This window comes from Acipenser ruthenus, chromosome 5, assembly GCF_902713425.1.
Source record: "Acipenser ruthenus chromosome 5, fAciRut3.2 maternal haplotype, whole genome shotgun sequence".
NCBI classification, from domain to species: Eukaryota; Metazoa; Chordata; class Actinopteri; order Acipenseriformes; family Acipenseridae; genus Acipenser; species Acipenser ruthenus.
Window position 1 is genome coordinate 67,557,765 of NC_081193.1, and position 27,837 is coordinate 67,585,601.

Below are 27,837 nucleotides of genomic sequence, written 5' to 3' on the forward strand. Positions count from 1 at the left end.
TTACAGTATTTTAAACTGCAAGAAAGTCATTTTTGAACCATGAGTTGTTACTTAAAATAACAAACTGAAGTACACATGGTATGAAATAAATTAATGTGGTATATAATAGCTTATAGTGCTTTTTATAGGCACTAAAATGATCTGATTACAATCTGAAATGCAACTTAATCAAGGGTGCTTCTGCTTAGTACTCCAAGTGTCATCATGATAATGTATCATGAAGTTGAAATTATTATAACAGACAAAGCCAGACTATCAATTTCTTTTACTGATCTCTGTAACCAGCAACCAAATGCATTACTTCAACAATTACTCTATATAATTGTTTTAGTTTTCACTGGTAATGTGTAATTGTACTGCCTTTGTGTACTTGGTGGTCATCAGGCACAAGGTGCTACATGATATGCTTCTATGCTGTAAATCCCTGCAGGATTGACAGTGATGTTCAGATTCTATTTGTAATTACACATAAACTTGAGCATGATTATGTGAATTGTCAGTGATATGAAACTTATTGTTTTTCATAGATTCAAGGAAGGATTGAAAACATTGAATGTCCTCGAAGCTATGGAGCAGCACCCTCAAGTCTTTTTGAATCACTTCTGCTTCTCAGAAAAGAGATTTAAAGCAGAGACAGTCAAGGCAATATTTGCAGTAGAGTTTAGTGCTGCAGGCAGCAACAAACGTGCAGCGGAAAGCAGGATTATTGGATATTGGGCCGACTACTTAATAGATGCTGAAGCTTAGAATTGATAAGCAGTAGAAAATTAAACTTCATATTGTTATAGTCAGGCATAGGACATAGTTACAATATAAAAGCCATGTTTTGTATAGCTCTGTGGAAGGGTGGTGGGTAATTCACTGACACACAGGACACAGAGAAGTAATTTAGGAACACCGCACAGGTGCCCAGTTTTATTATGGGAGCGTAATTTCTTTTCAGCCCGCAGAGGGCGCTATTGTCTGTGGTCTGCCGTACCAACTATGGTAGCGACAGAGCCACAACTATACCAGGGGCAGTACAGGATACAGAGGTTCAAACAAAACAATAATCAAAAGGCGAAAGGAACAGGGAAAATAAAACACAGTAAACAAAACTACAAATAAAAGGTGCTGCGCTCGGCAGCTTCACCCCAACCGTCGCTACCCGCACGGCCCGGGTCTCCGTCCTACACTAGCGGCTCCCTCAGCCTGCTATACACTGTTTACCGGGGCTGCCCAAGGTTTTTCCCCGCTACCGCTAATTCTTTTATTTATTTATTTATTTATTTATTTATTTATTTATTTATTTTATCTTGTTGGGATTTCTGTCCCCGCAGCTTTTTCTCCAGCGCTTCCGCACACCTTTTACGTCTCAGAGGGCAGACCTGAGGGAACAGCAGAATGTTAACTTATAGGGCCAGCAATTCCCACAAGACCCGCCTCTCAGCCACTCAGAGAGAAGGAAAGCCTGCACACCCACACTCTCCCACCTCTCTGTGTCACTGCCATGACTGACAGGCGAATATTGACGGGCTGCTGCCCTCTCCCTGCAGCACTATGAACACATCAGAAGAGTCAGCACAGGTCTCCCCCTGTTACATATCCTCCCCCTCAGAATGGCACCACCGGTCCATTCGAAAATCCTACATCCCCATGCCTTCCCGAGAGAAAAAATCTGCGTTTTGATGCAGCTTTCCTGCTCGGTGGACAACCCTGAAGGCATAGGGCTGCAGGGCCAAGTACCACTGCGTGATTCTGGTATTGTTATCCTTCATCCAGTGAAGCCATGCTAAGGGGGCATGATCTGTAACCAGGGTGAAGTGTCGCCCCAGGAGGTAGTACCGGAGTGACTCGACTGCCCATTTTACTGCGAGACACTCCTTCTCGATGGTACTATAGTTTTTCTCGCGGGGAAGGAGCTTCCTGCTGATATACAGGACCGGGTGCTCGCTTCCCCGCACACTGCCCCGAGACCTGTCTCTGACGCATCCGTCTGCAGGGTGAACCTCTTACCGAAATCAGGACTGCACAGCACTGGCTTACTGCACAATCTCCGCTTCAAAGCGAGAAAGGCCCTCTGGCACGGCTCCGTCCACTGAACTGTATTTGGGGCAGCCTTCCTGGTGAGGTCTGTCAAGGGAGTAGCAAGCGTGGCGAAGTTCGGAATGAACTTCCTGTAATAGCCCGTTAGTCCCAAGAAAGAGCGCACCTGGGTTTTGGTTGTAGGGACCGGCCAGTCAGCCAAAGCTTTCACCTTAGCAATCAGCGGTCTGATCTGGCCACCCCCTACTCGATACCCCAAATACTCCGACTCACTCTTCCCAATGCACATTTCTTTGGGTTAGCAGTGAGCCCAGCCTCCCGCAAGGATTGCAATACCGCCGCTACCTTACACAGATGACTCGGCCAATCCTCACTGTGGATAACCACATCATCTATGTAAGCAGCGGCGTACTGCTGATGGGGCCGCAAAATGCGATCCATCATCCGCTGGAAAGAGGCTGGTGCTCCGTGCAACGAGGTCCATAAATTGGTATAACCCGAAGGGAGTTGAAAACGCCGTCCTCTCTCTGGATTCCGGGGTCAGGGGTATCTGCCAGTACCCCTTCGTTAAATCCAGTGTTGTCATAAAATGAGTCGTGCCTAGACTCTCCAGCAACTCATCTACCCGGGGCATGGGATAAGCGTCAAACTTCGATTTCTCATTAACTTGCCTGAAGTCAATGCAAAATCGAGTTGACCCGTCCGGCTTATCCACTAAAACAATTGGACTATACAAGTCACTTTGGGACTCTTCTATTACCCTCAGTCTCAGCATTTCATCAATCTCCGTTTTTATTACCTGTCTTTTACGTTCAGGTACACGGTATGGCCTCTGGCGAACTGGCGCCCCCGGCTCAACTTCAATGTGATGATGGGCTACTCGAGTCTGCCCCGGGATGGGAGAAAACACATCAGGAAATTCCGTCACCAGCATCCGAGCCTGACATTTCTGTGTTGGTGTCAGATTCTCTGCAATCTGTACCGACCCTGTTTTCGCCAACACAGAAAGATCAGGTCACAGGTCGGTGACATCATCTGCCTGCGCACTACCAATGCCTCCGGTTGCAGCCAGGGCTTCAAGAGGTTAACATGATAAATGTGTTTCTCTCTCCGTCGCTCCGGCTGGCAGATCTCATAATCCACCGTCCCAATCCGGCGTATAACCTCAAAGGGTCCTTGCCACTTAGCCAGAAGTTTTGACTCAGAACTGGGTAATAATAGAAGCACTTTATCCCCCGGCTGAAATGTGCGTAACCGGGCTCCTCTATCCCTTTGCGGTCCATTTATTAATCGCACGTCAGGTCTAATTAATTTTCACACGCGCAGTTAATTTTAGACACGCTGTTTAAAAGTATTTTTTTCCACAGTCAAACGGGTTTAAATGGCCCTGCATATCAACAAAGCACTCACTAGGCATCTCCAGCCCCGCCCCACCCTTTCGTTTGCTATAGCGTTCACCTATGTAAGAAATAAATAATAATAATAATAATAGTCGTACATACCGATCGATCATCTCCGGATCACCTGTTTTTATCACCAAACTCCTCAATAATGCGATCCAAGTCATTATTTTATTACTATAACATCTCAAAAAAGCTCTGCAAATGTCCGTGTTTTCTGTGCGCTGATTCAGTCAGCCAACTTGTTTACTTACGATCCGCCCCGTTATCTGATACCAGATACCATTTTTTTTTTTTTCGACTTGACTCGGCTCTTGTCGCTCCCACTCGGCAATTGAATGGTTTTCTCTGCTTTTTCCGGAGAAAAAACGACTAGAAACCCGTTTTTTGCGTTGCTATAATGATGTCGGACCCAGTCCGACAAAGGACCTGTGAGGAATAATTGCAATGTCGGACCCAGTCCGACAATGGACCGGAAAGGGCTATTGTATTGTGTCTCCTGTCTGTGTTGTGCCTGCTGCAAATTATCATGCGCCCATTTTCCAACAGACTCAAGACGTTTGCGCAGGTCCAACACATAACGGACTGTATTAGTCGAATTATCCTGCCGTTCCTCCCACATCTCTCTGACCAGATCGAGCACACCCCGGGGTCTTCTCCCATACAGCAGCTCAAATGGCGAAAAACCCATGGAAGCCTGGGGTACCTCTCTGATCGCAAAGAGAAGGGGAGGAATCAGCTGGTCCCAGTAACGCACATCACTGCTAATAAATCTGCGCAACATGCTCTTAAGGGTCTTATTAAAGCGCTCCACAAGACCATCGGTCTGAGGATGAAATACCGAGGTCCTAATGGTCTTAATCCCCAAAAGTTTACATGTTCCACGGATTAGCCGGGACATAAAGTTGGTGCCTTGGTCGGTCAGTATCTCCCTGGGGATCCCCACCCGGGAGAAAACCTTCACGAGCTCGTTGGCAACAGACTTAGCGGACATAGATCGGAGGGGTATGGCCTCTGGATAACGCGTCGCGTAATCCAAAATGACCAGTAGGTGTGTGTATCCCGCCGCACTCCTTTCCAATGGCCCAACTATGTCCATCCCAATACACTCAAACGGAGCTTCCTCTAGGGGCAACAGCACCAGTGGTGCTCGTGGGACGGCTCTAGGGCTAGCTTTCTGACACTCCCCACACCGTTCACAAAACCGTCTGACGTCACCATCCAACCCCAGCCAATAGAACCGTGTCACAAACCTCGCTTTGGTTTTGTCCCTTCCTAAATGACCAGACAGGGGAATAGCGTGAGCAAGCTGCAGCAAATCCTCCTTAAAGGGCTGAGGAATGAGCAACTGATGACGTACCTCCCCCGTCTGGGTAATTTTTCAACACAGTACAGCAGGTCTCAATTAATTTCAAAGTGAGGGTACGTGACAGCGCGTCTGGGCTCAACCACCCGACCATTAACCACCGCTGCTTGGTCAAAGAGCCTGCCCAGCACGTCGTCACGCCCTTGCTCGAGTCAGAAGTCACGGGAACAAGCTAAAAAATCAGCTCCCATGGCTTCCAGCTTGGGGTCGGGCCGGTCCGGAGCGGAGGCAGCCAATCCAGACCCCTGTGCTGGCTCCGCAGCCTCCCCCCCCGACTCTTCACCAACCGCCCCCACCTGAAACCTCTCGGACTCCTTCCATTGCCAGCCCTCATTCTTAGCGGCCCGACGTTCCCGTTTAGTTTTTCGGGGTCTAAATCTATGGCAAAACCAATTCGGGTCACAGAAGGGGAAGATCTCTCCAATTACTTCCTCCTTCTTAGCCAATAGGGTGGACGGGGCTGTCAGAGCTGCTAACCAATCCTTATCTACCCACAGTCCAGCCCCAGAACTACTGGTACTGGCAATCGAGGACACAATCCTACATGCACCTGCGTCACCTGCTGGCCAATAGTTATATTCACACTTATCTTGGGATAGGAGCATACATCCCCATGAATACATTTAATATGCACCTGTCCCAATAACCGTTTATGCCCCGGTGAGATTAGGCTATCCTGTATTAGGGACTGACCACACCCTGAATCCAGGAGCACCTGGGTTTTTGTACCATCCACTGTCACAGGAATAACAAAACCCGTCTGCTGAAGTGACTGAGATAATTGAACAGGCTTACCTGGTCGGCTGAGGTCACACTCCATCACGGGGCAATCCCGTGTGAGGTGGCCCACCTCCCGGCACGTCAAACACCGCAGTGGGCTAGTTTCTCGCCCTGGAGCCTCGGCAAGAGGTGGAAACACCGGAGCAATCAAAGGGGCTCGACGGTAAGGAAGCCGTGCGAGACCCCGGTCCGACACCGCAGCAGCCCGCGGGGAACCCCACGCTGCCCCGGTCTCCGGGCCGGGAGCTCTCACAGCCCCCCCCCGTCAAAAAACTTGGAACACCCCTTCCCCCAAGTCCCTTCGCCCTATCCGGGGCCGGTGGTGCGGATGATCCCGCAGTGCTTCTCCCCGGCAGCCTGGCTGGCGTTGGTTCGGCTGCCTGGTACTGCTCTGCCAGTGCGACCGCCTGATCCAGGGTGGTGGGTGCCTGCCGCTGTACCCACAGCCGTGGTTCCGGAGCTAAACACTCCAGAAAGCGCTCCACCACAATCACCTCCACCAGCCTGGCTTTCGTGGTCGCATCCGGCCTCAACCACCCCATGGCGTACTCGTTCAGGCGATGGGCAATGGTTCTAGGGTGCTCCTCGGGCGAGAAGCGCTCCTCCCGAAACCTCCTCCGATATCCCTCCGGTGTGGTCCCCACACGATTCAGGATGGTGGCTTTTAGCGTGGGGTAGTCCATCATCCGGTCGGGAGACAGCGTCCTCGCTGCTGCTTGCGCCTCCCCCGTTAACTGGGGCAAGAGGTAACTGGCCCATTGGGCCTGATCCCACCCGGCAGAGGTCACCAGGGCCTCGAACACCTCAAGGTAGGCTTCGGGTCGATCCTCTGCCGTCATCTTGGTGGGTCTCATCAACCGGGGGTCAGGTCCCGCCGGTCTAGCCGCCCCTTGCACTGCAGCCGTCAGGGTCTGGCGCCGGAGATTCATCATCTCCGCGAACTGGGTGGCATCCATGCTGGTGTGCACTGCTTACAGGGGGCAGTGCCAGTGAATCCCACCTCTAACACCACATGTGGAAGGGTGGTTGGTAATTCACTGACACACAGGACACAGAGAAGTAATTTAGGAACACCGCACAGGTGCCCAGTTTTATTATGGGAGCGTAATTTCTTTTCAGCCCGCAGAGGGCGCTGTTGTCTGTGGTCTGCCGTACCAACTATGGTAGCGACAGAGCCACAACTATACCAGGGGCGGTACAGGATACAGAGGTTCAAACAAAACAATCATCAAAAGGCGAAAGGAACAGGGAAAATAAAACACAGTAAACAAAACTACAAATAAAAGGTGCTGCGCTCGGCAGCTTCACCCCAACCGTCGCTACCCGCACGGCCCGGGTCTCCGTCCTACACTAGCGGCTCCCTCAGCCTGCTATACACTGTTTACCGGGGCTGCCCAAGGTTTTTCCCCGCTACCGCTAATTCTTTTATTTATTTATTTATTTATTTATTTATTTATTTTTCTTGTTGGGATTTCCATCCCCGCAGCTTTTTCTCCAGCGCTTCCGCACACCTTTTACGTCTCAGAGGGCAGACCTGAGGGAACAGCAGAATGTTAACTTATAGGGCCAGCAATTCCCCCAAAACCCGCCTCTCAGCCACTCAGAGAGAAGGAAAGCCCGCACACCCACTCTCCCACCTCTCTGTGTCACTGCCATGACTGACAGGCGAATATTGACGGGCTGCTGCCCTCTCCCTGCAGCACTATGAACACATCAGAAGAGTCAGCAAGCCTTCTCTTTTTAAAATGATTGCATTTTTAAACATGATTCACCTAGATTCATTTAGAGAAACCCCACCTTTCTACAATGTTTTCACCTGGCCTGACAAGTGCTCTTTATCGCCAAAGTGCTGTCAGAAATTGCCACTGTCATGCATATTCATGAGCAGTCAACAATGGGGCATGGTTGTCAAAGATAGACAGACCTTTTTTTTTTATAGACAACTAGTACTACAGTATAATGCCTCGGAGGTTGTGGCAATATTTTAAAAAATAGTAATATCTCCCTTTTCATTTTTCCGCGGGATGATCTTTTGCTATCCGTAAATCAAATATCATGTTTAAGAGGGCATAAGTAAAACATACATAAAATACATTAAGAACTACTGCTAGAGTATTCAAAATTGTTCAGTCATGAATTGCAATCGTAACAGAACTGAGCTAAGAATATAAATACAAGCTGATAATTAAAAAAGAGACATACATTTACATCTTTTTACATGAAGCAGTTGCTTAATTAATAAGAAATAAATACACAAAGTATTTAATAATAGACACTATTTTCAATAGTAGACATTGTATTTTTAATAAGACACTTTTTTAATAATGCGTAAACAATGGATCATACATATAAGGAGAAAGGATATGAAACATACTTCAACCTATGTCAAGCTTCTTAAAGAAATACATATTTTTAAATGAAGCAGTTGCTATTAATTAATAGATAGACAATAAATAGACAATGCATTTTAAATTAAAAATAAACAACGGTTTGGTGAATCAACATAGCTGATAATAATAATAGAAGGTTGCTGCTGCGCCATGCAAGGCTGTGGCTGACCTGTGAGAGCTGAACGCTTATTTGGACGAAGGTTTAGTTATCTTTAACCGACTAATTATAAACCAGCTAGTCTGCAACTAAATATTTAAAAATATGAATATATTAATGTATACACTTTCAAATACAATTCGCCCACTTTCTGCAACTTTGTAACATATTTGTTTTAAGTATAAAAGGACAAATAACATACACGATAAATAAATAAATAAATAAATAAAAAACTGTTCTCAGATCGAATTCTTGTACATCACCAGCTCAGTCGGCTACTCTGGATAAATTGGCAAATGTGATATTGTTTATCAATATGTTTATTAGCACTGTTATATATTTATTAAAAATACACAACTCCATACCCATTTGCAAAAGATTTGGCGTCTCTGAATCTACAATTACATTATATATATATATATATATATATATATATATATATATATATATATATATATATATATATATATATATATATATATAATAGTATCCCTGTACAAGACAAACTTCCACAGTGGGAGCGGCCATTTTGGTTTTGGTGCAGTTCACCGACTCTCAACCCGGACCAGAGAATTTAACAACAGTTCGTTGAGCAACTCCTGGTGAATTTAACAACTGTTTGGTGAATCTGCTTTACATCGGTGCATGCAGCGGTGAATTTAACAACGCACACAGATCTTTGTTGTCAGGTGAACAGGTAGCTTGGCAGAAGCCAGTCTGCCTAATTAAAATATCAGCAAGTATCCCAAGTTTCGGAATACAGTTAGAAAATGTGACACTTGTTTACAGTTATTTATTTAAAACATGTGTTTATATGTAATGTGTAATTTACACGTGATGCACTAGGGCGTGTAGAAATACCAAGAAAAACTGATAACTTCTTTAAACATTTAATTTTCAGCAGATTTTACAGTAAAATTTAAAATAAATTTAAGGAAATGTGACAGGAAAATAAACAATTAAAATACACAACTAAACAAGATACCACAAAAAAAAATATACAGCAAAAACAAGTATTTTAACAATATGGGTGCCAGTATGTATACTGCAATAAAGGTCTTCTCCAATGCACTTGCAGTTTTTTCCCACTTTTTTTCACTATTGTAAGTTTTAGAAATAATAAAAACATAATAAAAAATAATAAAAATAACATACATTCAGTCAGCCCTGTCCCGTCCGCCTCACTCTGGTTATTCCCATAAAACTAAGCAAAGGGGCCTGACTAGGGGCAGTTCTCAGTAAGTCCTTGCAGTTACACTGCAGTTCGGAAACAATAGTTTATGAATCAGCGCCTTCTGGTAGAAAACTTTCTGTGCTTGCCATTTTCATCATTGAGAGAGATACATATGTTTGGAGAGTTTTCAATTTAGGATACTATGCTTATTTTATTGGTCATATTATTGCTGGGAATCAATCGCCAAAAATATATTTTGTAGCCGCACAAATGTAATAGAGGCGCTGTCTTTTTTTTTAGAGTCTTTTCCCTCAGTTACTTGGAAACTACAGTCGTTCGTATTCGAATTTTTGATGGTCTATCGGAAGGAAAAGATGGATAAACAGTGGTAAGTATTTTTTTCTTTCTTTCTCTCTCTCTCTTTTTTTTTTTTAATAAAACAAACAAATGTTTATCACCGTATGTATTTGACTTTGGTTCGTGTTTACAAGTAGATACAGAACGTTCCATTTGAAACTATAAGTGCACGTAAGTAAAATTAAATGAAATATAGTCCCCCCCCCCCCCCCCCCAAACCTATAGCCTATAGACACGTCCTTTTAAGTTATTTACAAAAATCGTTTCCATTTATTTGTCATATGTTGACTTTTAAATTTGGAAATAATTAGGAATAATGCCCTTTGAACATACAATGGAAGGAACTATTTTGAAATGGATAGGGGTGCTTAGTTGTTCCATAAACTTGTAGACCATTGGGTAAGAAAAAAGAAAAGAAGAGTTGTCAGGGAAGGTTATTATTGTTGTTATTATTATTATTTATTTGTTATTTTGTGTTTCAGTGTTTTTATTAAAAATGCTCATTTTGGACCAGTCTATTTGTGGAAGTGGCACAGGAAACGGAATCTATAAGCCTGTGCCAAAAACGTAGCAGGAAAGCACTTAATATTTTGATTTTAAATTGCATGTAGTTAGCTGGGTCCTTCCAAAACAAGGTACTTATTAATACTCTACGGCACACATTATTAAGCTGATAACATCTATTCAGGGACAGACTCCTTTAAAATTAAATGTAAATATTTGGTGTTTGGTTATCAACAACAATGCCGAGTTTTTTTTCTTCCTGTGACTGTTTTGGTTTGCATACTGTCTTTTAGACCAGAGGTATAATCTGTCAGTGCCATTGTGGATACAGTAAATTATTCTGGTTTTGCCAATACGTATGAAATGAGGTGATGTCCCATTTGTTGAAGTACATTCTGGGCTGCTATTTATTCAATTATTACATCAAACGTCCATAAAAAAAAGTGATATCATGCTTTACAAGAGATGATGCTTTGGCATTAATGAATACTAACAGCTTGATTTTTGAAAGGGTAAATACACTCGCATTACAATTTGTTAAGCAATTGCAATTCATAATTGGTTCTATTTGGCAAATGACGTCTTATTTTCAAAAGGTGCAAAGTACACTTGCTAATTAAGACATGCCCCCTTCTGTCTTATTTAAACTGTGACAGCGGACAGGGCTACTGAGCTGTAATCTACAATGGAGAATGTCGAAGCGCTTCCAATTCTTTGACTGCAGCACCAGAGGGAAGGGATGAGGAAAAAACGACCCTACACTAAACCCAGAATATTACTGTCTCGTCAGACATTTCTAGATCTAACTCTAAAACAGGTTATGCGTTGATACAGATTGGATATAGGCACTGTAACAGAGCTGTGTGATCTGCTTAAGTCTGATTTAGAATCACAAACAGCCCGCAGTCACGCCGTACCGACCTGTATGTAAAGGTTACAGTAACCATTCATTTTACTTCGGTCAAGCTTGGTCAATCTATTAGCGCTAAAAAACATTTGCTTTGTTCACGGAAAATCTGACCATCCACTCACAGTAGACCTCCCAGACCAGGGCCGGATTAACTTTTTGTGGTCCTGGCGCCAAACAAATTTGTGGGCCCCCATTTTTCCCCCTTAGTCCTAATGCAGAAAAACATACACACAAGTGTACATAAAATAAATTAACACAAGAAAATACAAAACAAAACAGTGTGGGTAAAAGCAGCTAACAAAAGCCGAAGCTGGCCAAAACACCAGCCGTGCGCTGCTCCCACTAAAGGGAAACTTCACGCTTTCTCACCCTTCACATTTCTCATATGAACTATCAGGGCTTGAATTGTGTGTAGGACACCCAAAACACTAGAGTGTTTTGAATGCAAGTTGATAACACTCTAGAGCAGTGTTTCTCAACCCTGTTCCTGGCAGCACACCGTGTCTGCTGGTTTTCGTTCCAACGCAGCACTCAATTGCTTAATTGAACCGTATCAACAAATTAAGAGCTTGAAAATAACATGAAAATGCCCAGTTAATCACTTTATTAGTTCAATGAAGGGTTTAATTAAGCAATTGAGCGCTGCTTTGGAACGAAAACCAGCAGACACGGTGTGCCGCCAGGAACGGTTGGAAACACTGCTCTAGAGTGTAATGAGTGTACGTTCAAAACACTCTGCTGCACTTTAAATTCACGTTCAAAACACTCCCTTTCAAGAATAAAACACTATAGCTACATACGCCGAAAACACTCCCCTTGAACACAATCATATACATACACAGTTTAATACTAATACGTACATATACCATATTTTGAAATACTTGCTTAAATAAGTGAAACCTGCTACATTTAGCCTATTAGTTTTATTTTGTCAATGTATTTTGTTGTTAGTAACCTATTTGAGCTAATATATATATATATATATATATATATATATATATATATATATATAGAATACAATCCTGCCTCTAATGATATTAGAAAAAAATGTTTATAAACATTGGAAGGTATTACGGTGTGAGCCACAACTTCGGTCACTAACAAGTATATCCGAGATTTAGTTTTAAATGAGGAAGAAACATTACAGATATTTTGATGTCTTCTATGTATAAAACTCCCAAAAGGAATGGAAATTGGCTAACTAAAGTCAGTGTTCCACATGGTAATTTTTGATGTGGAAAATGTATCCACTGTTCTAATACACAATGACACAAAAAATTTAACCACCCACTGCCTGGACGTAAATTTAACATAGACAGTTTCATCAATTGTAACACTACACATGTAGTTTACTTACTTAAATGTCCGCGTGGCCTAGTCTATGTTGGACAAACTAAAAGACAATTAAAAATACGTATAGCTGAACATAAGGCAGCTATACGTAACTCCAACATGGACTATGCGATTGCGAGACATTATAGAAAATTTAATTAATCATGGTTCTGTTTCTAGCCTTAGATTTATTGGAATTGAAAAAGTTTGCCCTTCGGAGAGAGGTGGCAATATTGTTAATGAATGATTTCAAAGAGAAGCCTATTGGATCTATACGCTAAGCTGTAAAATCGTGTCAGTGTTTTATTGTTATTGTTTTTTATCTGTCTGAGACGATTTTGGTTCTTCATTCCTGCAAAATTGTACAGTATTATATCTTGAAATTCATAATAATGCTAGTGGAGTAAGTATAAAATGTGTACAGTTTTATTTCTCACGGACAATGGGGGGATTTCAATTTATTGCATCTCCATAATGACAGATTCACCAATTCATGTAATTTCTCCAGAATTCCACAGTAATTTATCTTGTTATTCTAAATAATGACAGTCGGGGAGGTCTACTGTGAGTGCACAGTCAGATTTTCCATGAACAAAGCGAATTATTTTTTAGTGCTGATAGCTTGATCAAGAATTTGAAAGCGTCTGATAGCCTGACCGCAGTATTCATTTTCATGCAACGGGTGCCACCCAGACAACAGCTGGGGACAGATCAGGCATCTGTCAGTCTTCTGTGTCAAAGATACTGACTGATGTCACAGATGCGCTTTTCCATAGGACAAGGGTATATACTATTTCCAATTGCGGATGTGGAACAAAATAGAACCAAACACAAATGTTATCAGTTGGTTGTCTGGCTGCCGAAACGTGTTAGGTGTAATAGATTGCACACATGTTGCAATATCCCCAGATTCAAGGAATGAAAACATCATTCTTTAACTATGCAAGTTTTATGTGATGCACAATGTATTAATGATGCAGTTGCTAAGTACCCTGGCTCATGCCACGACTCATTTATTGTGGAGAACAGTTCCTTGTTCAGAAAATTTGAACAGAGGCTTATAAGTGGAGGCTGGCTAATTTTAGAATATATTAAATACATAATTAACATCTGACCATTCGAAAACATATGTGGCAAACACATATTGATGTTTAACATTTTTATTAGGATTTTTCACAAACATACAGAAACATTCAGATATTGCATGTAAAGAATATGAATGTTAATATTGCATCAGAGAATACACCGGGATATTGAAATAAATTAAGGATTTTTTTTCTACAGGCACACATTGTTGTTGTTGTTGTTGTTATTATTATTTACTAGGTGGTGCATCACAATGTTAGGTCCCAGAATCTTTTTTGGACTTTATTTGACCTTTTTATGGAAGAGGTTCCTTTTTTCAGTTATATCCTTCCATATTTTAAATTTAGCAGTGGCTCTGGACCTTTTGCCAAAAATAAGTTTTATGTGCTAAAATATCATCGAGCAAAAGCTCAACTTGGGTGTTAAGTAAGGCTGAGGCAATACATCAATGTATCGATGCATCGTATCATTTGATAACTATCGATAGTCAAGCCAGTGCATCGTTTTTGCGTAAAAGGTTTTAACAAAGGAAAACTTATATTTTTATTAAATTTGGAATCGGCAGTTATTTTTTCATTAAGCTTCTCTGCTCCCCTCAGGTCTGACTCTCTTAATCTGCATGCGATTGAGTTCAGCTTCTCCCCCATGCCCCGCCCCCTGTGAGTGTTTACTGATGGGATTGGATCTGTGCAGGAGTCTTCAAAGTAACAGAGCGAGTTAAGAGCGTTGTGCTAGAATTACAAATACTGTATCGAGCGAGCTACAATGTCTTTCGAGGTTTGACAATTATTTTCTAAAGTAAGACGGCAAGAAAAAAAAATAAAGAAAGCAATGTTTGGGATACTCCGGTAACACAACTAATTTGAGTGACCATTTAATGAGATGCAGAGGTCGCGCTAGCCTTTAGAAATGTACATTTGTAAAAACCATACCCATCTCAAAATCTGCGTTTTCAAATATAACATCTGCGTTTTTACATGTTGCATCAATGTAGTTATATTATTTTTCCAGTGTAACTATTTCAGATTAACAAAGTTAACATGCAAAACAGAACACAGTGTAAGTAACGGTACCGGTAGTAGAAATAGACAAAACGATTTCTTTTGAAAATCCCCCCCATTCACAATGTAAAAATCAGTTTTGTAGAACACATACCACTGTCTCTGCGGGTAGCTGTCAACATCATAACTATTTACAGTTTTGCTGTTTTAAAAGTTATTTCATTTTTCTTTTAGTGCCCAAGTCAAAAAATACTTTTGCTCTTTCCAAATCAAAGTCTTAAAGATTCTCAGGAGCTTCCAATCAAAATTGTCATGTTTTAGATGATCCTCATGTAAACGACAGTGTTTGCAGGTCTACCCTCTGTTTTGACAACTAAACCCTGTTCTGCTGGTATACTAGATGGGACCTCCGTGGATGATTTTTTTTTTTAAATTTTTTTTTTTTTAAAAGAAGATGCAGGGAGCAGTAGATATGGATGAAAAAGGGAAATGTCTTTTACATCTGTGTTTTAGAAACGCACTGCTGTTATTGTTTTGCGTTTTATTAAAATGCCATGCATAGTTTTTCTCTTGATTGGTTGTTACTCTGACTAGTTATGGATTTAAACAACTTTTTATTTTTATTTTGCTTTGACCCCCAATTGGTACAAATCAAGACGAATAAGGTAAAAAAACAACAATTTAATATAATTAATTACTAAACTGATGTAATCAATTTAATATGATAACAGTTTTTTTTTGCCCTTTCATAACGTCGATGAATCGATGCATCAGCTTTTTTTCCCTCACATCGGGCAGTGTGTTATACCCACTCACAAGTCTCAAAGTCAGCAACCAATGAGTTCACCGCGTTTTGTTTTTAAAGAGTTTTTGCGTCAAATATTTTCTACAGACTTTGAAAATATTTTGCTTTTGCTTCCTGAGGTTGACATCACCTCCTGCTGCTGCAAGGGATGGAAGTTGTACGCCTGTACGGCACAAGTAGCATGGTGGCTAGCAGGTTTTACAAGGGAGGAAGCAGTCACAAGATCTGAATGCAGTAAGCAGACAGTCAAGTTCCGCAGTCAAGCCACACTAACCTCTACACGTGCTCTGTATGTCAGATTTATGTAGTCCGCTGCCCGAGGTATAGTGGCTACTAATAAAAATACAAAACTAGACTACAATAAGCACCTTTGCGACTACACTTCCGCCCCCACAGTCAGTTTACACAGTAAGTTGACAAAGTAGGCCTATATTGTTTTTGAGATCCTATAAAGCACATGGTATCAATTATTTAACTCCTGACACAAACAGCTGTATGAACATCATTATTTTTTATTCGCATCCATTTGTTCTAGAGCGAATGTTGCAAACTTGCAGAATCAGTTCCTAAAGTCTAGTGTGAGTTAACTGGGCAGGGTGCTCAAAAAATGGGGTTGGTGCCAAAAAAGACACTGTATATAGTAGTACAAAGACTAGCGGGAAAAAAAGGTGGTATTTGAAAGTTATCAAAATGATCATTTAATTATTTACCAGACGCTTTTATCCAAAGCGACTTAAAGAAGTTAAATAAAATGTAAAAGTATACTTGCTTCTATCTCTTAGATTTTTCTTTATTTTTCTAGATTTTTCTTTATTGCGAAAATGAGAGAGGGTGTATAGGCCTACATGTAATTAAAGTTAAACAGAAATATTTGTTTTATTACGTTTACCGTTTAAATGTTTAACTCTTCCAGCCGTAGTTTATATTAACCTTAATAAAAAAAATCTGTTTGATTTATTTATATTTGTAGAATACTGTAAGTACATAATAAATCATTCCTGTACACCATATTTTATAGTAATAGCAATGAAGTAACATCAGTGAACATAATAAAAAGAGGGCTGTCTCTTTAATTGGAGAGCATTGCATATTACAGTAGGTGCCACTGAGCTGCTGCGTCCAATCACAAACAGTGACTCCAGCTATTGGCATAGAATTGCTGGCTGCCTGACTCCATCTGCAGGGTTACAATTTCTACTCTCCTCATCCGTTCAACTCCTGTAGTCAGCAAAACAGCCCAGCACAGAGTAGCAGGCATATTAGGCAAACTCAGAGGGTTTCCTTATGCAAAAGTGGGGCTCATAGCTTCACTGCAGCCAATCTAAATGTAGATAAGTTACAATGATGGAGAGTAAAACAGCCTGTCAAGCACTCGATCAAACTTAAGAGCTGATTTATTTATTGGATGACTGAGCTGTACCGTGAGTAAATGTCAGCTTGTCCTGCCTGGGGGAGTTCACTTGTTAACTGTTCGATTCATTCAACAATCCTGGAGATTCTCTCCTTTTTGATGTTCTTTGCATGCGACTCCACTGCTGAGCTGAGCAGGTAAACACACTCATGGTAGATGCCAAAGGAAGGAACATGAAATGTCTCACTTTCTTCTTGATGCTTCCAGAGTCGGTGAAGATCAGGTCTAAGAAAAGTAACAAAAAGGGGAGCCCTACAAACTCCAAGGTGCCGCCAGTGTGCTATGAAATAATCACCTTGAAAACTAAGAAAAAGAAGATGGCTGCTGAGATATTTCCCACTAGGAAACCGACCAGCACCACCACTGTCCAGAACTATCATCAGCAAAATCTGAATAACAATAACGCTGTCCCGGCTCCTAACTGGCAAGGGCTGTACCCCACCATCCGAGAGAGGTATGTGAAAGGGAGACCTCCCCGGTTAGTATCTGTTTTCTAAATCATTTCAGTTTGGGGAGTTATGACTATAATGAGTACTGCTGTAAAGTTTTTAACAAATTGCCTTAGATTCATTTCCTTTATTTGATATGAAAGTGTTTATTATGACCCCTTTTTTATTATTATTATTATTATTATTATTATTATTATTATTATTATTATTATTATTTATTGTTTTAATAAGCAAATAATCAAATGAACATGTTAAATAATAAATAGCCTTTTATATTGAATAAATCTGCTCAATATATTTGATAAAATGTTGAAAAACAAGGTAATTGCCTTTTGTAATGTTTGTTTTGCTTCTTGAGTCATAATATGTAATAATAAAATAAGTGTTGGACAGTAAATAACTTTTACCTGCTGCAGCAGTACTGTAGTTGAGTATTGTAACTGTTTGGCTTCTAGAATCCCAGTGTAAACTCTCTGAAGCTTCAAAATACTTAGATAGAAGGCTATGTAAGAGTGTGATATACAGACAATAAAGAAGCATATTACAAAAATTACAATTGTGTGACACTGCAGCTTTAAAGTAACACAAACGCTGTCTTCTGTTTGTTAAATATAATCCTACTGGGCATGCATACAGTATAATGAGCTATTACAAGAAAGCTGTTTTGTGTCATCTGGCCCAGACAGTTGTCTTTCCATTGCACTCATTCATATGTCTATTACACTAATTTATAATGTAGTGATGACTGCCACGGCTTGATATGCCGTCACAGTGATAATTGCCAGTCGACAGGACAGATGATAGTTATACATACATAGGTGTTCTGATGCAATATCCTGTGTTTCCCTGTTTTCCAGAAATGCAGTGATGTTTAACAATGACTTGATGGCAGATGTTCATTTTGTGGTTGGTCCACCTGGGGGGACACAGCGGTTGCCAGGACACCGAGTAAGCATTATTAGCTGCATTAGGATGAGAACTGAAATGTCTACAAAGCTACACCAGTTTCTTAGATCATATTAAAATAATTTAGGTTCTGCATATAATCAAAATCTAAAGCATCGGGTATGTTTTTTCAACATTAAATATATATTGCAGTAAAACCTGGCAGGTAGAGGGACCCAGCCATTGACAGATATTCTAGGTCTAAGATGCAACCGACGCACAAGCGTTACAACTGAGCTATTTTGTCTAGGGATGGCTTCCATTGTCAGACAACATTAAAAACATCAATACAGTCCTCCAAGAGTATGTCAGGCTTTCATAAAGACTAATGGAGACAAGTCAAGGCAAAACCTGTTTTGAGTTCCTGTATTAGTTAGACCTCTTCTCCTGTTAATTTAAGTCCAAGGTAGAGATTTTAATTATCATGACCATGTAATCTAAATAACGAATACTCAGAGATTAAGGGGATTTACAATTTTTACAATTAACTTGATGGGTAGTAGAGAATTAATGGTGTAGTGGGTTAAATGGAATTTCTGAGTCTTAATGCTTAACAAGTGGCACGTAATGTTATTTAGTGGTATTCGGAAATCCTAAAAATGAGTCTGCAACTAGGATTTTGCAGTCACAGTTAATGTCAATATGATTTTGAAAACCTCTAATCTTTATTATCATTTTTGTTTTCCTTTTTCTCTCTTTTTTGTTTTTTTTAAGTATGTCTTGGCCGTTGGAAGCTCTGTGTTTCATGCCATGTTTTATGGAGAGCTTGCAGAGGACAAGGATGAAATCAGAATCCCTGATGTGGAACCTGCTGCCTTTCTTGCTATGCTGAAGTAGGTGTCGTTGTTACAATTGTTTTAGTCCTTTAAGACAATGTCCCTTTCCACTTGCCTCATAATATGGTCTCATAACTCTATGGCTGTTGTATACGTAAGCAATAAGGCACAACAGGGTGTGTGATAGACTCTGCTGTTTAGAGTATATCACAAACCCTGAAGTGCCTTATTGCACTTATAAAATGGGTTAACTAACTAAATTGAAAAAAAAAAAGTTGAAACGTTTTTTAATTAACAAAAAAGTGATTTTTATTAAATATCCTTCCATCTAAAACTGAGCTAAGAAAAAATAGTTCAATATAATTAAAAAAAAAAATAATTATGAAACCAAAAAAAAAGCAATTTATAGATGTTGAGTTGCCATTGAAAGTGCAGTTTTTCTTCATTTGATTTGTTGTAATTCTTGGTTTGTTCATTACATTTTAAAGTAAAATATTACTGCCCATTTTCATTATGGCACAGCGCAAATGAGTCTGCCTTTTAAATCACGCAGACCCTTCCTCACAAGACCTGCAACAGTATCAGATGAGAGTGCTTTTTTTTTTTTTTTTTTTAAATCGTCCTTTGTTATCCAGGGTAGTAAAAGGAGGTATCCATACCAGATTTGTGTTACTGCTTCACAGTGGCGAGAAAGACGTTATTTGCATGGAATACCTGGTTACTTATCAAACTGACTTTGTAGTTTACGGTTGGACAATGTGGAGAACTACTGGGCCAGTGTTAAGGTACAGCAGGAATTGTCGAGATGCATTTATAAATATTCTGCATCAGATCACAGTGGCAGTTCAGTGGCAGCAGGCAGACCGACCAGAGGAGAACGGACAGACCGGGAGCAATGGCAACAAAACATCAATTTAACTACCAAAGTGTCTTAATAGTGACCCAAATCTTTTGTAAAAAGCTGAAAGTTTAAGATATTTTTTTAAACTATTTATTTTCAAAATGGTATATGGAAACGCTGTAGTTCATGGAGGGGGAGCAGAGCGAAATTGATTTCAATACTTAGCTTTTTTTCACGACTTTAACCCTTTCAGGATCAAGCATTTTTCAGTGGGATGCTCCCCCAGGACCAGGTGTTTTTTTGGCTCTCTTCCTATAAAAATTCACTCACTAAAAATATTTTTTACAATAGCATCTTGGAAATGGTGTCCTTTTTTTCAGAACACTGCGGTACATTATGAAGTACTTCAGAATCTATATAAACGTTTTGCTTCCCCCCCCCCCCCCAACACTTTTTTTTTTTTAAAGTTAAGTATTTTTTATTATGTATTCTGCTAGATACAATACTTCCTGAAAGTTTTGTTGAAAAATATTGATGTTTGGGCAGATTAAAAGAAATTGCAATGACATAATACACGTTTATTCTCAGGGTCTCGATTATTTTCTCAAAATATTTTCCCCCACTGGCTTTTACTCGACAGTGATTCTGGCGTCCCAGCATCACCCCCCTCCGTCCCCCACTCAGCTAAGCCCAGCTTACTTACCTTCCTTTACATCAACGTTTTTTACTGTGCTTGAGGTCCCCAAACAGAATCTTTTCATCTCAACCAGAGTCAGTTGCTGCGCCTCTCTGCTGCTTCAGATAAGTTCTTCACTATGTGTCGCAACTCTTGACCACTGAATCCGATGTCTCTGAGAAACCGGGTTGTGGAGTGTCCCACACGAACTATGTCTTTTAGGTCCCCGTCATACCATCTCCCAAGACTTTTCACAGGCTTCTCAGACACTGCTGGCATTGCCTCATCGTTAATGGAGAATCTCTTATCCACTACTTTTACCTTTTAATTATAGAGATGCTCTTTGACTTAGTGGGCTTAAATGGCATTCGTGCCCATTCCATGTTATTGATTAGTTTGTTCAATAACCGATTAGTGCAGGCTACTGTTGTAGTCAATATTGTCATGTCATCCATGTATGCTGTAATTGGTGGCAGTCGCATTCCAGAAGCCAAGCGTTCTCCTCCCGCAACCCATTTTGACGCCCTAATAATGACCTCCACTGCCATGGTAAAAGCCAGTGGGGGAAATGGTGCATCCTGCCATTATTCCAATTTCTAGACATTGCCATGTAGTGGTGAATTCTGAAGTTGAAAAACAAAATTGAAAAAAAAATAAACAGTTCCCATTGCCTTGTAAATTAAGTTCCCTGTACATTTTATATGCTGCAGTTCATTGTGTGTATCCTGCAAGATTTTCTAACGATCAGGAAAAACTAAAGAAGCGTCTGAGATCATTAACCCAGCAATTAAATTCTCTGTGCTGTCGGAAGGCAACTTAAAGATTTTATAAACCAGTTCAAGAGTTTGGCATCTTTGTTGCATGATGTATTGTTCCTTTTGTGCTCCCTGACATATATTAACCTGTCAAACTGTCGTAGAGATCAGTCATAACTACATCAAGCTTTTCATTTTCACGCTTTCACAGGAGATGGAGGCTACCCAGCCTTTCTCTCTTTTATAGTTATACATTATATTTTATGGGAACTGAGTGGGTTGTGCTGTGTAGGTGGAATATGTTAAAGTGCACTGATATGTAGTAAACACTAAGCTAACTGTTAGGTGGTAAAGTAGTTTTGACAATGGGCAGAAAAAGCATACGATGTTTTGAAATTAACCATTTATAACTGTCGATCAGCTACTAAAGTATAATAGAATGAATGAGTTATTTTGAGCTATTTTCAAGTTTTAAATCTTCCCCCCCCCCTCCCCCGGGGGCTTTCGCTTTTTATGTACTGTATGAAATTATTGTTCTCGGTTACTTTACAAAATGCTTGTCGAAATATGTATAGTAGTAACTTTCTTTCTGTTGTCTTCCACAACGAAATCCTTCTGGTCACGGGCACATTATTCTGCGTTTTTTGCGTATAGGCATTTTTTTTACATTTCACCACAATTTGCCATTCTGTTTTAAATCCTCCGTATCTTAACTGTAATACAGCTTTAAATCCAGCAAACAAGCCTCCATTCATAATTGTAATCTCTTTTTAAATCTCACAAGTGGAGTCTCCAATAGAAATGTAGGAATGCGCTGCCACTCAGTAGTTGGGGTGGATTTAAAGTATTCAGAGTGAGTCAATGATAGATACAAGTCAGGAAGGAGGGACATTGCCCAGCTGCACTGGGAAAGGTAGTTTTGTTTTTTGTAGTAGTAGGTTTTTTTTAATGGGAAAGGGGTGGTTAACAAGAATTGAGGAACCATTTCAACTGTTTATACACCGATTTTACTTTTTTATTTATTTTTTGTATCCTTGGGGGGGGGGGGGGGGGGGTTTATCGTTTATCGGTTAAAACCAAAAATCAGAAGCCCTAAATATAATGCACTATAGTATTAGGGTTTGGTTGTAAAGTTAATAATTGTTTTCATTTGGCAAATTACACAGGAGGTTCCTTGACTATTGCCACGTAAAACCACATATAATAACATACATTTAAATGAGCTTTTGAGAAAATTTAGTGAGGTTCCTCAAAAACTTAAGTCATTAATAACTTATCTGATGTATTTGAAGTGATGTAAGGTGGGATATATCCTTAAATACAGTAACTGCTGAATTGTTACCCATTCATTTTTTTTGATCCACACAAATGTAATGTGTACCTCTTGTTGGATGTGATAACTTTTAATATGAAGTCTTTCTTGATTTCTTGCAGGTACATATATTGTGATGAGATTGATCTGGGTGCTGATACAGTGCTGGCCACCTTATATGCTGCTAAGAAGTACATTGTCCCCCACCTGGCACGTGCCTGTGTCAACTTCCTGGAGACCAGCTTGAGTGCCAAGAACGCCTGTGTGCTGTTGTCACAGAGCTGCCTGTTCGAGGAGCCCGACCTGACCCAGCGTTGCTGGGAGGTGATCGATGCGCAAGCCGAGCTTGCTTTAAAATCCGAGGGCTTCTGTGACATTGATTCCCAGACGCTGGAGAGCATCCTCAAGAGGGAGACTCTCAACGCTAAAGAGATTGTCGTCTTTGAAGCAGCACTCAATTGGGCTGAGGTTGAATGCCAAAGGCAGGAAATGACTGTCACCATTGACAACAAGCGCAAGGTGTTGGGCAAGGCTGTTTACCTGATACGCATCCCTACCATGGCATTGGATGACTTTGCCAACGGAGCAGCCCAGTCGGGCGTCCTTACCCTCAATGAGACCAACGATATCTTCCTTTGGTACACTGCTGCCAAGAAGCCAGACCTGGAGTTTGTGAGCAAGCCTAGGAAAGGCTTGGTTCCCCAACGCTGCCACCGTTTCCAGTCATGCGCTTACCGTAGCAATCAGTGGCGCTACAGGGGAAGGTGCGACAGTATCCAGTTTGCCGTGGACAAGCGAGTGTTCATTGCTGGCTTTGGACTGTATGGCTCGAGTTGCGGTTCAGCAGAATACAGCGCCAAGATCGAACTCAAACGACAAGGGGTCATCCTGGGCACAAGCTTGAGCAAATATTTCTCCGATGGGTCGAGCAACACCTTCCCCGTCTGGTTTGAATACCCAGTGCAGATTGAGCCTGATGCTTTTTATACAGCAAGCGTGGTTCTCGATGGGAATGAACTGAGCTACTTTGGACAGGAAGGTATGACAGAGGTACAGTGTGGGAAAGTGACCTTCCAGTTTCAGTGTTCCTCAGACAGCACCAATGGAACAGGCGTGCAAGGCGGTCAGATACCAGAGCTCATATTCTATGCCTGAAGTTGAGCTCCAAACTACGTAACACTACATTACTGCATAATGGCCATAAAATCTTTATATTAATTATTCAAATTCCAAAAACATGCATGAAATTACATATTCCTTTTTTTCTTTCTGTTTTTCTTGTAGCCTTTTAGAAATGTATTGTGGGCTGGACCTTATGCATGTATATAATTTCAATTTCTTGAATCCTGATATAAAGTAGGCTAACTACTGTGTCATAAATAACTTTAAAAACAAACGGCAAGCCCCACTGAATACTTGTCCACCTCAGTTATAGATGGTCACTGCTGTGACATGAATTATATACAGCTAACTAGCACTGGATGTCTGTGATATAAAAATGGTTTTGAGATATATATGAATATGATAAACTAGTCATTTAATGTCTACTTTGTACAAAGTTTAGGATTATGTTTCAAACAAAGGTAGAATACATTGTGCACTTTCATATTTTCCAGCATATAAATAAGCTTTCAATATATCATTACTACACACACTGGATAAGATGCCGGCCATTTTGTTTTTCTGCAGGTTTCTGATGTACTTTTAATTGTGATTCCTTTGTTTCTGTATTTCTGGGAAATTGATCTATGCCTATTCACACATCATAACCAATTATAGGGTGTCCTCAGTGGCTTACCTTTTAAAAGCACTGCAGTTTGAAGTGAATGGTGAGTCGAGCATTGGTCAAATCCCTCTTGTACCAAGTTGATGATATTGGCTTGTGACCTACATGGATTGCTGCATTGGCTTTCCATAGCATTAGGTATGATTGGGTTGGGCTAGCCTTACTACACTCCAGCGACCACTACTGGTCAAGCTTTCGACAAGTCCTGTCCAAGACTTCCCAGTCTGGGCCCTTGTCTACAGGTTTCAGTAGCTGGGTTAGATCCATTGCGAAGTTCAGTGGGTGAAAAGAGATTTGCTTCACAGCAGCTGCATTGATATTCAGTCCTCTTGATCAGTAAGTGGATAAAATATGTAAAACTCACTTTTTTCAGTTAGTAATGAAGAACGTACACAGATTTCAAAATGCATCTTAAATTGGACGCTTCACGATGTGTTAGTCAAGTCCTTGTGCATAGCCAATTTGGAAAAACGATTTTCATTTCAAATCCTTCATGCTTTATGTGGTGAAATATACAGATCCCTTTGACTGGTGAGGTGAGGAGTAGGTATGCGTAGTGACTTGGTGAACATTGTGTAAATAAGCCGGCCAGTAAGTTACCTTAATCTTTGGGTTTGCTGCTAGCATGTACTGATACCCAGAGGAATTGCTCTCAGTTAAGAACAGAAAAGTACTGCTTCACTGCTTGATTCCTGGCATTTTGCCATTTAAATAAGTTCCAGTATCTGCACCCGCTGTAAGAACTACAATGGAACAAATGAGTACAGACTCTTCCATTTGTGATTTTAACAAGATTTTATTCTAGCACTAACCTCAGTCAGCATTGTGTGAAAGGAATGTGTATATTTCCTATATCTGGAAGAGCCTTTATGCTTCAACCTTTCAGTTTTTATACTAAGATAAACATTTGACAAATTAACCACATTTGATTCACATTTTTCCCACGCAAATAAAACCTTATCACCAAAGGTGTTTGTGATGAGTTGGCGTCATGATAACCAATAACAAATTAATTGAACTGTGTGAAATCCTTTAAAATGTCAATGTTTTTGCATAGGCCAGCCGGCGTGAACCTGTGACAAGTGTTTTCATGTTTGTAAAGCACGACCATGTAACAGACTGCAGAATATATCTATATCTAACTCCATCATTGTATGTGGCATTTAAGTTATTTGATAAATATCTTCAAATGTGATTTTAAAAAAAAACAAAAAAAACATTTACATTAAAAACACCTATAAAAATGCTGTTCAGAATATCAAACTGAACCGACAGTAGGGTCATCCAGGAGAAATATAGTATGAATCATTGTTAAGTGATGCTTGTGAAACCATTAATTAGTGTAAAATAATAATTCAAATTATTGACGCTGTGTCTTTTTTCAATTTCACGCATCGACTAGGGGGAAAAATGTGTACTAGGGTCACAAACAAATTCACATTTTTTATCAATGATTACGTTTTGGGTGTCTTGTATTTACCCTGCACAACCCTGTATGTTCTTATGCAGACTGTTCAACATAAGTTGTACGGAGGTAAATGTTCTCAGTTTTGCATATATTGCACTGATTGTAGACCACCTGTTTTTAAATAAATAAATAAACTTTTAGTTCTGCAACTTTTAGTTACGAAGGAAATTATTTATGAAGTACCTCACAGTGAATGTTACTGTACGTTAAGTGTTACAGTGCTAATAGATACATAATGTGTGTGATAGTTGCAAATAAAAATAAAACTGGCCCTGTAAACCATAAAAGAGGATCATTGTAGTATGTTACTGCAACAGGATTTTTGTGTGTGTGGGGGGTGCTCTTTTTGAGTGTGCACAGTATGTTGCTGACATTGGATCGATAGGATCATGGTCATGGTTGTTTAGTTGTCGGATATCCAAAGGTTATCGGATATCCATGATGGGGTATGTTTTAATATGCAGTAGCTATATTGTCCCCCGTTACAGTGTAAGTTATTGATAAGTCAAGAGAGCCCTCTTCAGGAGCATATGTTACTCCATTAAAGAAATTTTAGCCCACTGTGGCAATCGGTGGATTATAAAAACGAACATTAGTTTTGTGTAAAACATTATACTATAATTTGCACTGTGTCGGCTATGTAGAACTGTTGAAACATCTTTCTTGTTTTCTCCAGACATCTTATAGAATTTTGACGTGTGATGCTGTTTTGAATATCTGCAAATCTAGCATTTTGAAAGGAATAATTAAAAAATAGAAACAAAAATCACATTATCTTGCAGCATACCCCAGAGGGGAGCTTGTATGACTTTGCTTCTACAGCTTCTAAAAACTCATAAACCATGTATACTTTGTATTTTCAGTGTTAAGGATACTCCTGAGGCAAAACTGAGTCATGCTTCACTTTGACCTGCGACCCCAGATGACGCTCTTGTTTTCCAGATGATAAAGACTTAATGCTTCATTCTCTGTACACTGCTGTATTTTGTAACTCGGTTAAATTCGATACTGGGTATTGTACAAGAAAAGTTAAACCATCAGTACTTTTGGAATGGAGTCATAACCAGGCTTCCGGTAGACCAGAGTTTTTTTTTAAGTTGTGATTAGGACCAGAGCACGAGATGAAAACCGAATACAGTGCTACCCCGTTATAATGCGGTTGTCGGGGTCCATAATTAGGAGATGCGTTATTTTGTGTTTTGCCTTATAACGAATATTGCCATTTTTGTATCTGAAATGATTTACAATCACAAGCCAAATTAATATTGTAGTGTAAAGTGGAAAATGCAGGAAGGAGACATAATTTGCAGGTACTGGAATCGACGGTTTATTGGGACGATTATCCCGGCCGTTGTTAGCCTGGGCTACACCAAAAATAACACATTCTTGCACTCAAACAGTAGCACATTCACACAGCAGCTTGTCTCACTCTTTAACGCAGCACTTTTTCTAGAGCAGCCCTCTTTGGAGTCAGTCTTATCAAGAAAACCTCTTCGTTTTTCTTCGTCTTTTAGCCATCCATGCAATGTAGATTCTGCAACATTTATATCTTTTGAAATTGCTGCTTGCATTTCACCTTTTCTTACTCTCCTCTGGTCACAACAAGAGCGGTCTCTAGTTCAAATGTTTTGATGACCTAATGATACAGACCCCTCGATTTTAAGACCATCAGGTATATTCAGTTGATCTAAACAGTGGCAAATACCACCATTGCTTAAATCATCAAAGAAGGGAGTTTGAAAGTGAAATTACAGATGTGGTCCCATTTTAATAATTAAACAATGCCAGTATTGTTTACATGCTATTGTATGCTACAGTTGGTGCTGTATTCTATGATTCTGTCTTAAGCTTTCATTACAGACGGTGTCCTGCAGAAACAAACCTGCTACTGCCACATTGTTTTAACCTTTGGACATTAATGATAAAGATCTTTTTTACATATACAATTATACTTTATCTTTAAATCCCTTTGATCTGATATGACATTCCCTGTTGATGATACCCCCTGGGTTGCTTTGTTTTTGTTTATAAAAACTCAAATTTCAATTTTTTTTCCATTTTATATAACCACTTCAAAAGTACATATTTTTAATGTGAGTAGAAAGAAAGGGTTTAGAACAGGATGCATTTC

General features: G+C 40.2%; 1 protein-coding gene across 2 annotated transcripts; it reads left to right on the forward strand.

The window, feature by feature from the left end:
• Positions 1-9,284: 9,284 nt before the first annotated feature.
• Positions 9,285-25,996, forward strand: LOC117403130 (BTB/POZ domain-containing protein 3-like). 2 transcript variants are annotated; one of them, XM_034005150.3, is made up of 5 exons: positions 9,285-9,680; positions 16,906-17,176; positions 18,005-18,095; positions 18,807-18,925; positions 22,575-25,996. In XM_034005150.3, the coding sequence occupies exons 2-5, from the start codon at positions 17,016-17,018 to the stop codon at positions 23,605-23,607; spliced, it is 1,404 nt and encodes a 467-aa protein (XP_033861041.1). In that variant the 5' UTR covers positions 9,285-9,680; positions 16,906-17,015; the 3' UTR covers positions 23,608-25,996. The 2 variants fall into 2 exon arrangements, with proteins under 2 accessions (XP_033861041.1, XP_033861040.1); XM_034005149.3 differs by lacking the exon at positions 9,285-9,680 and having other exon boundaries at positions 16,489-17,152.
• Positions 25,997-27,837: the final 1,841 nt, after the last annotated feature.

Coding starts and splice junctions, on each gene's coding strand:
- LOC117403130 (XM_034005149.3), top strand. CDS start 16,848: ATGGTAGATGCCAAAGGAAGGAACATGAAATGTCTCACTTTCTTCTTG. Junction 18,096..18,806: donor AGCGGTTGCCAGGACACCGA/GTAAGCATTATT, acceptor GTTTTTTTTAAG/TATGTCTTGGCCGTTGGAAG. Junction 18,926..22,574: donor GCCTTTCTTGCTATGCTGAA/GTAGGTGTCGTT, acceptor GATTTCTTGCAG/GTACATATATTGTGATGAGA.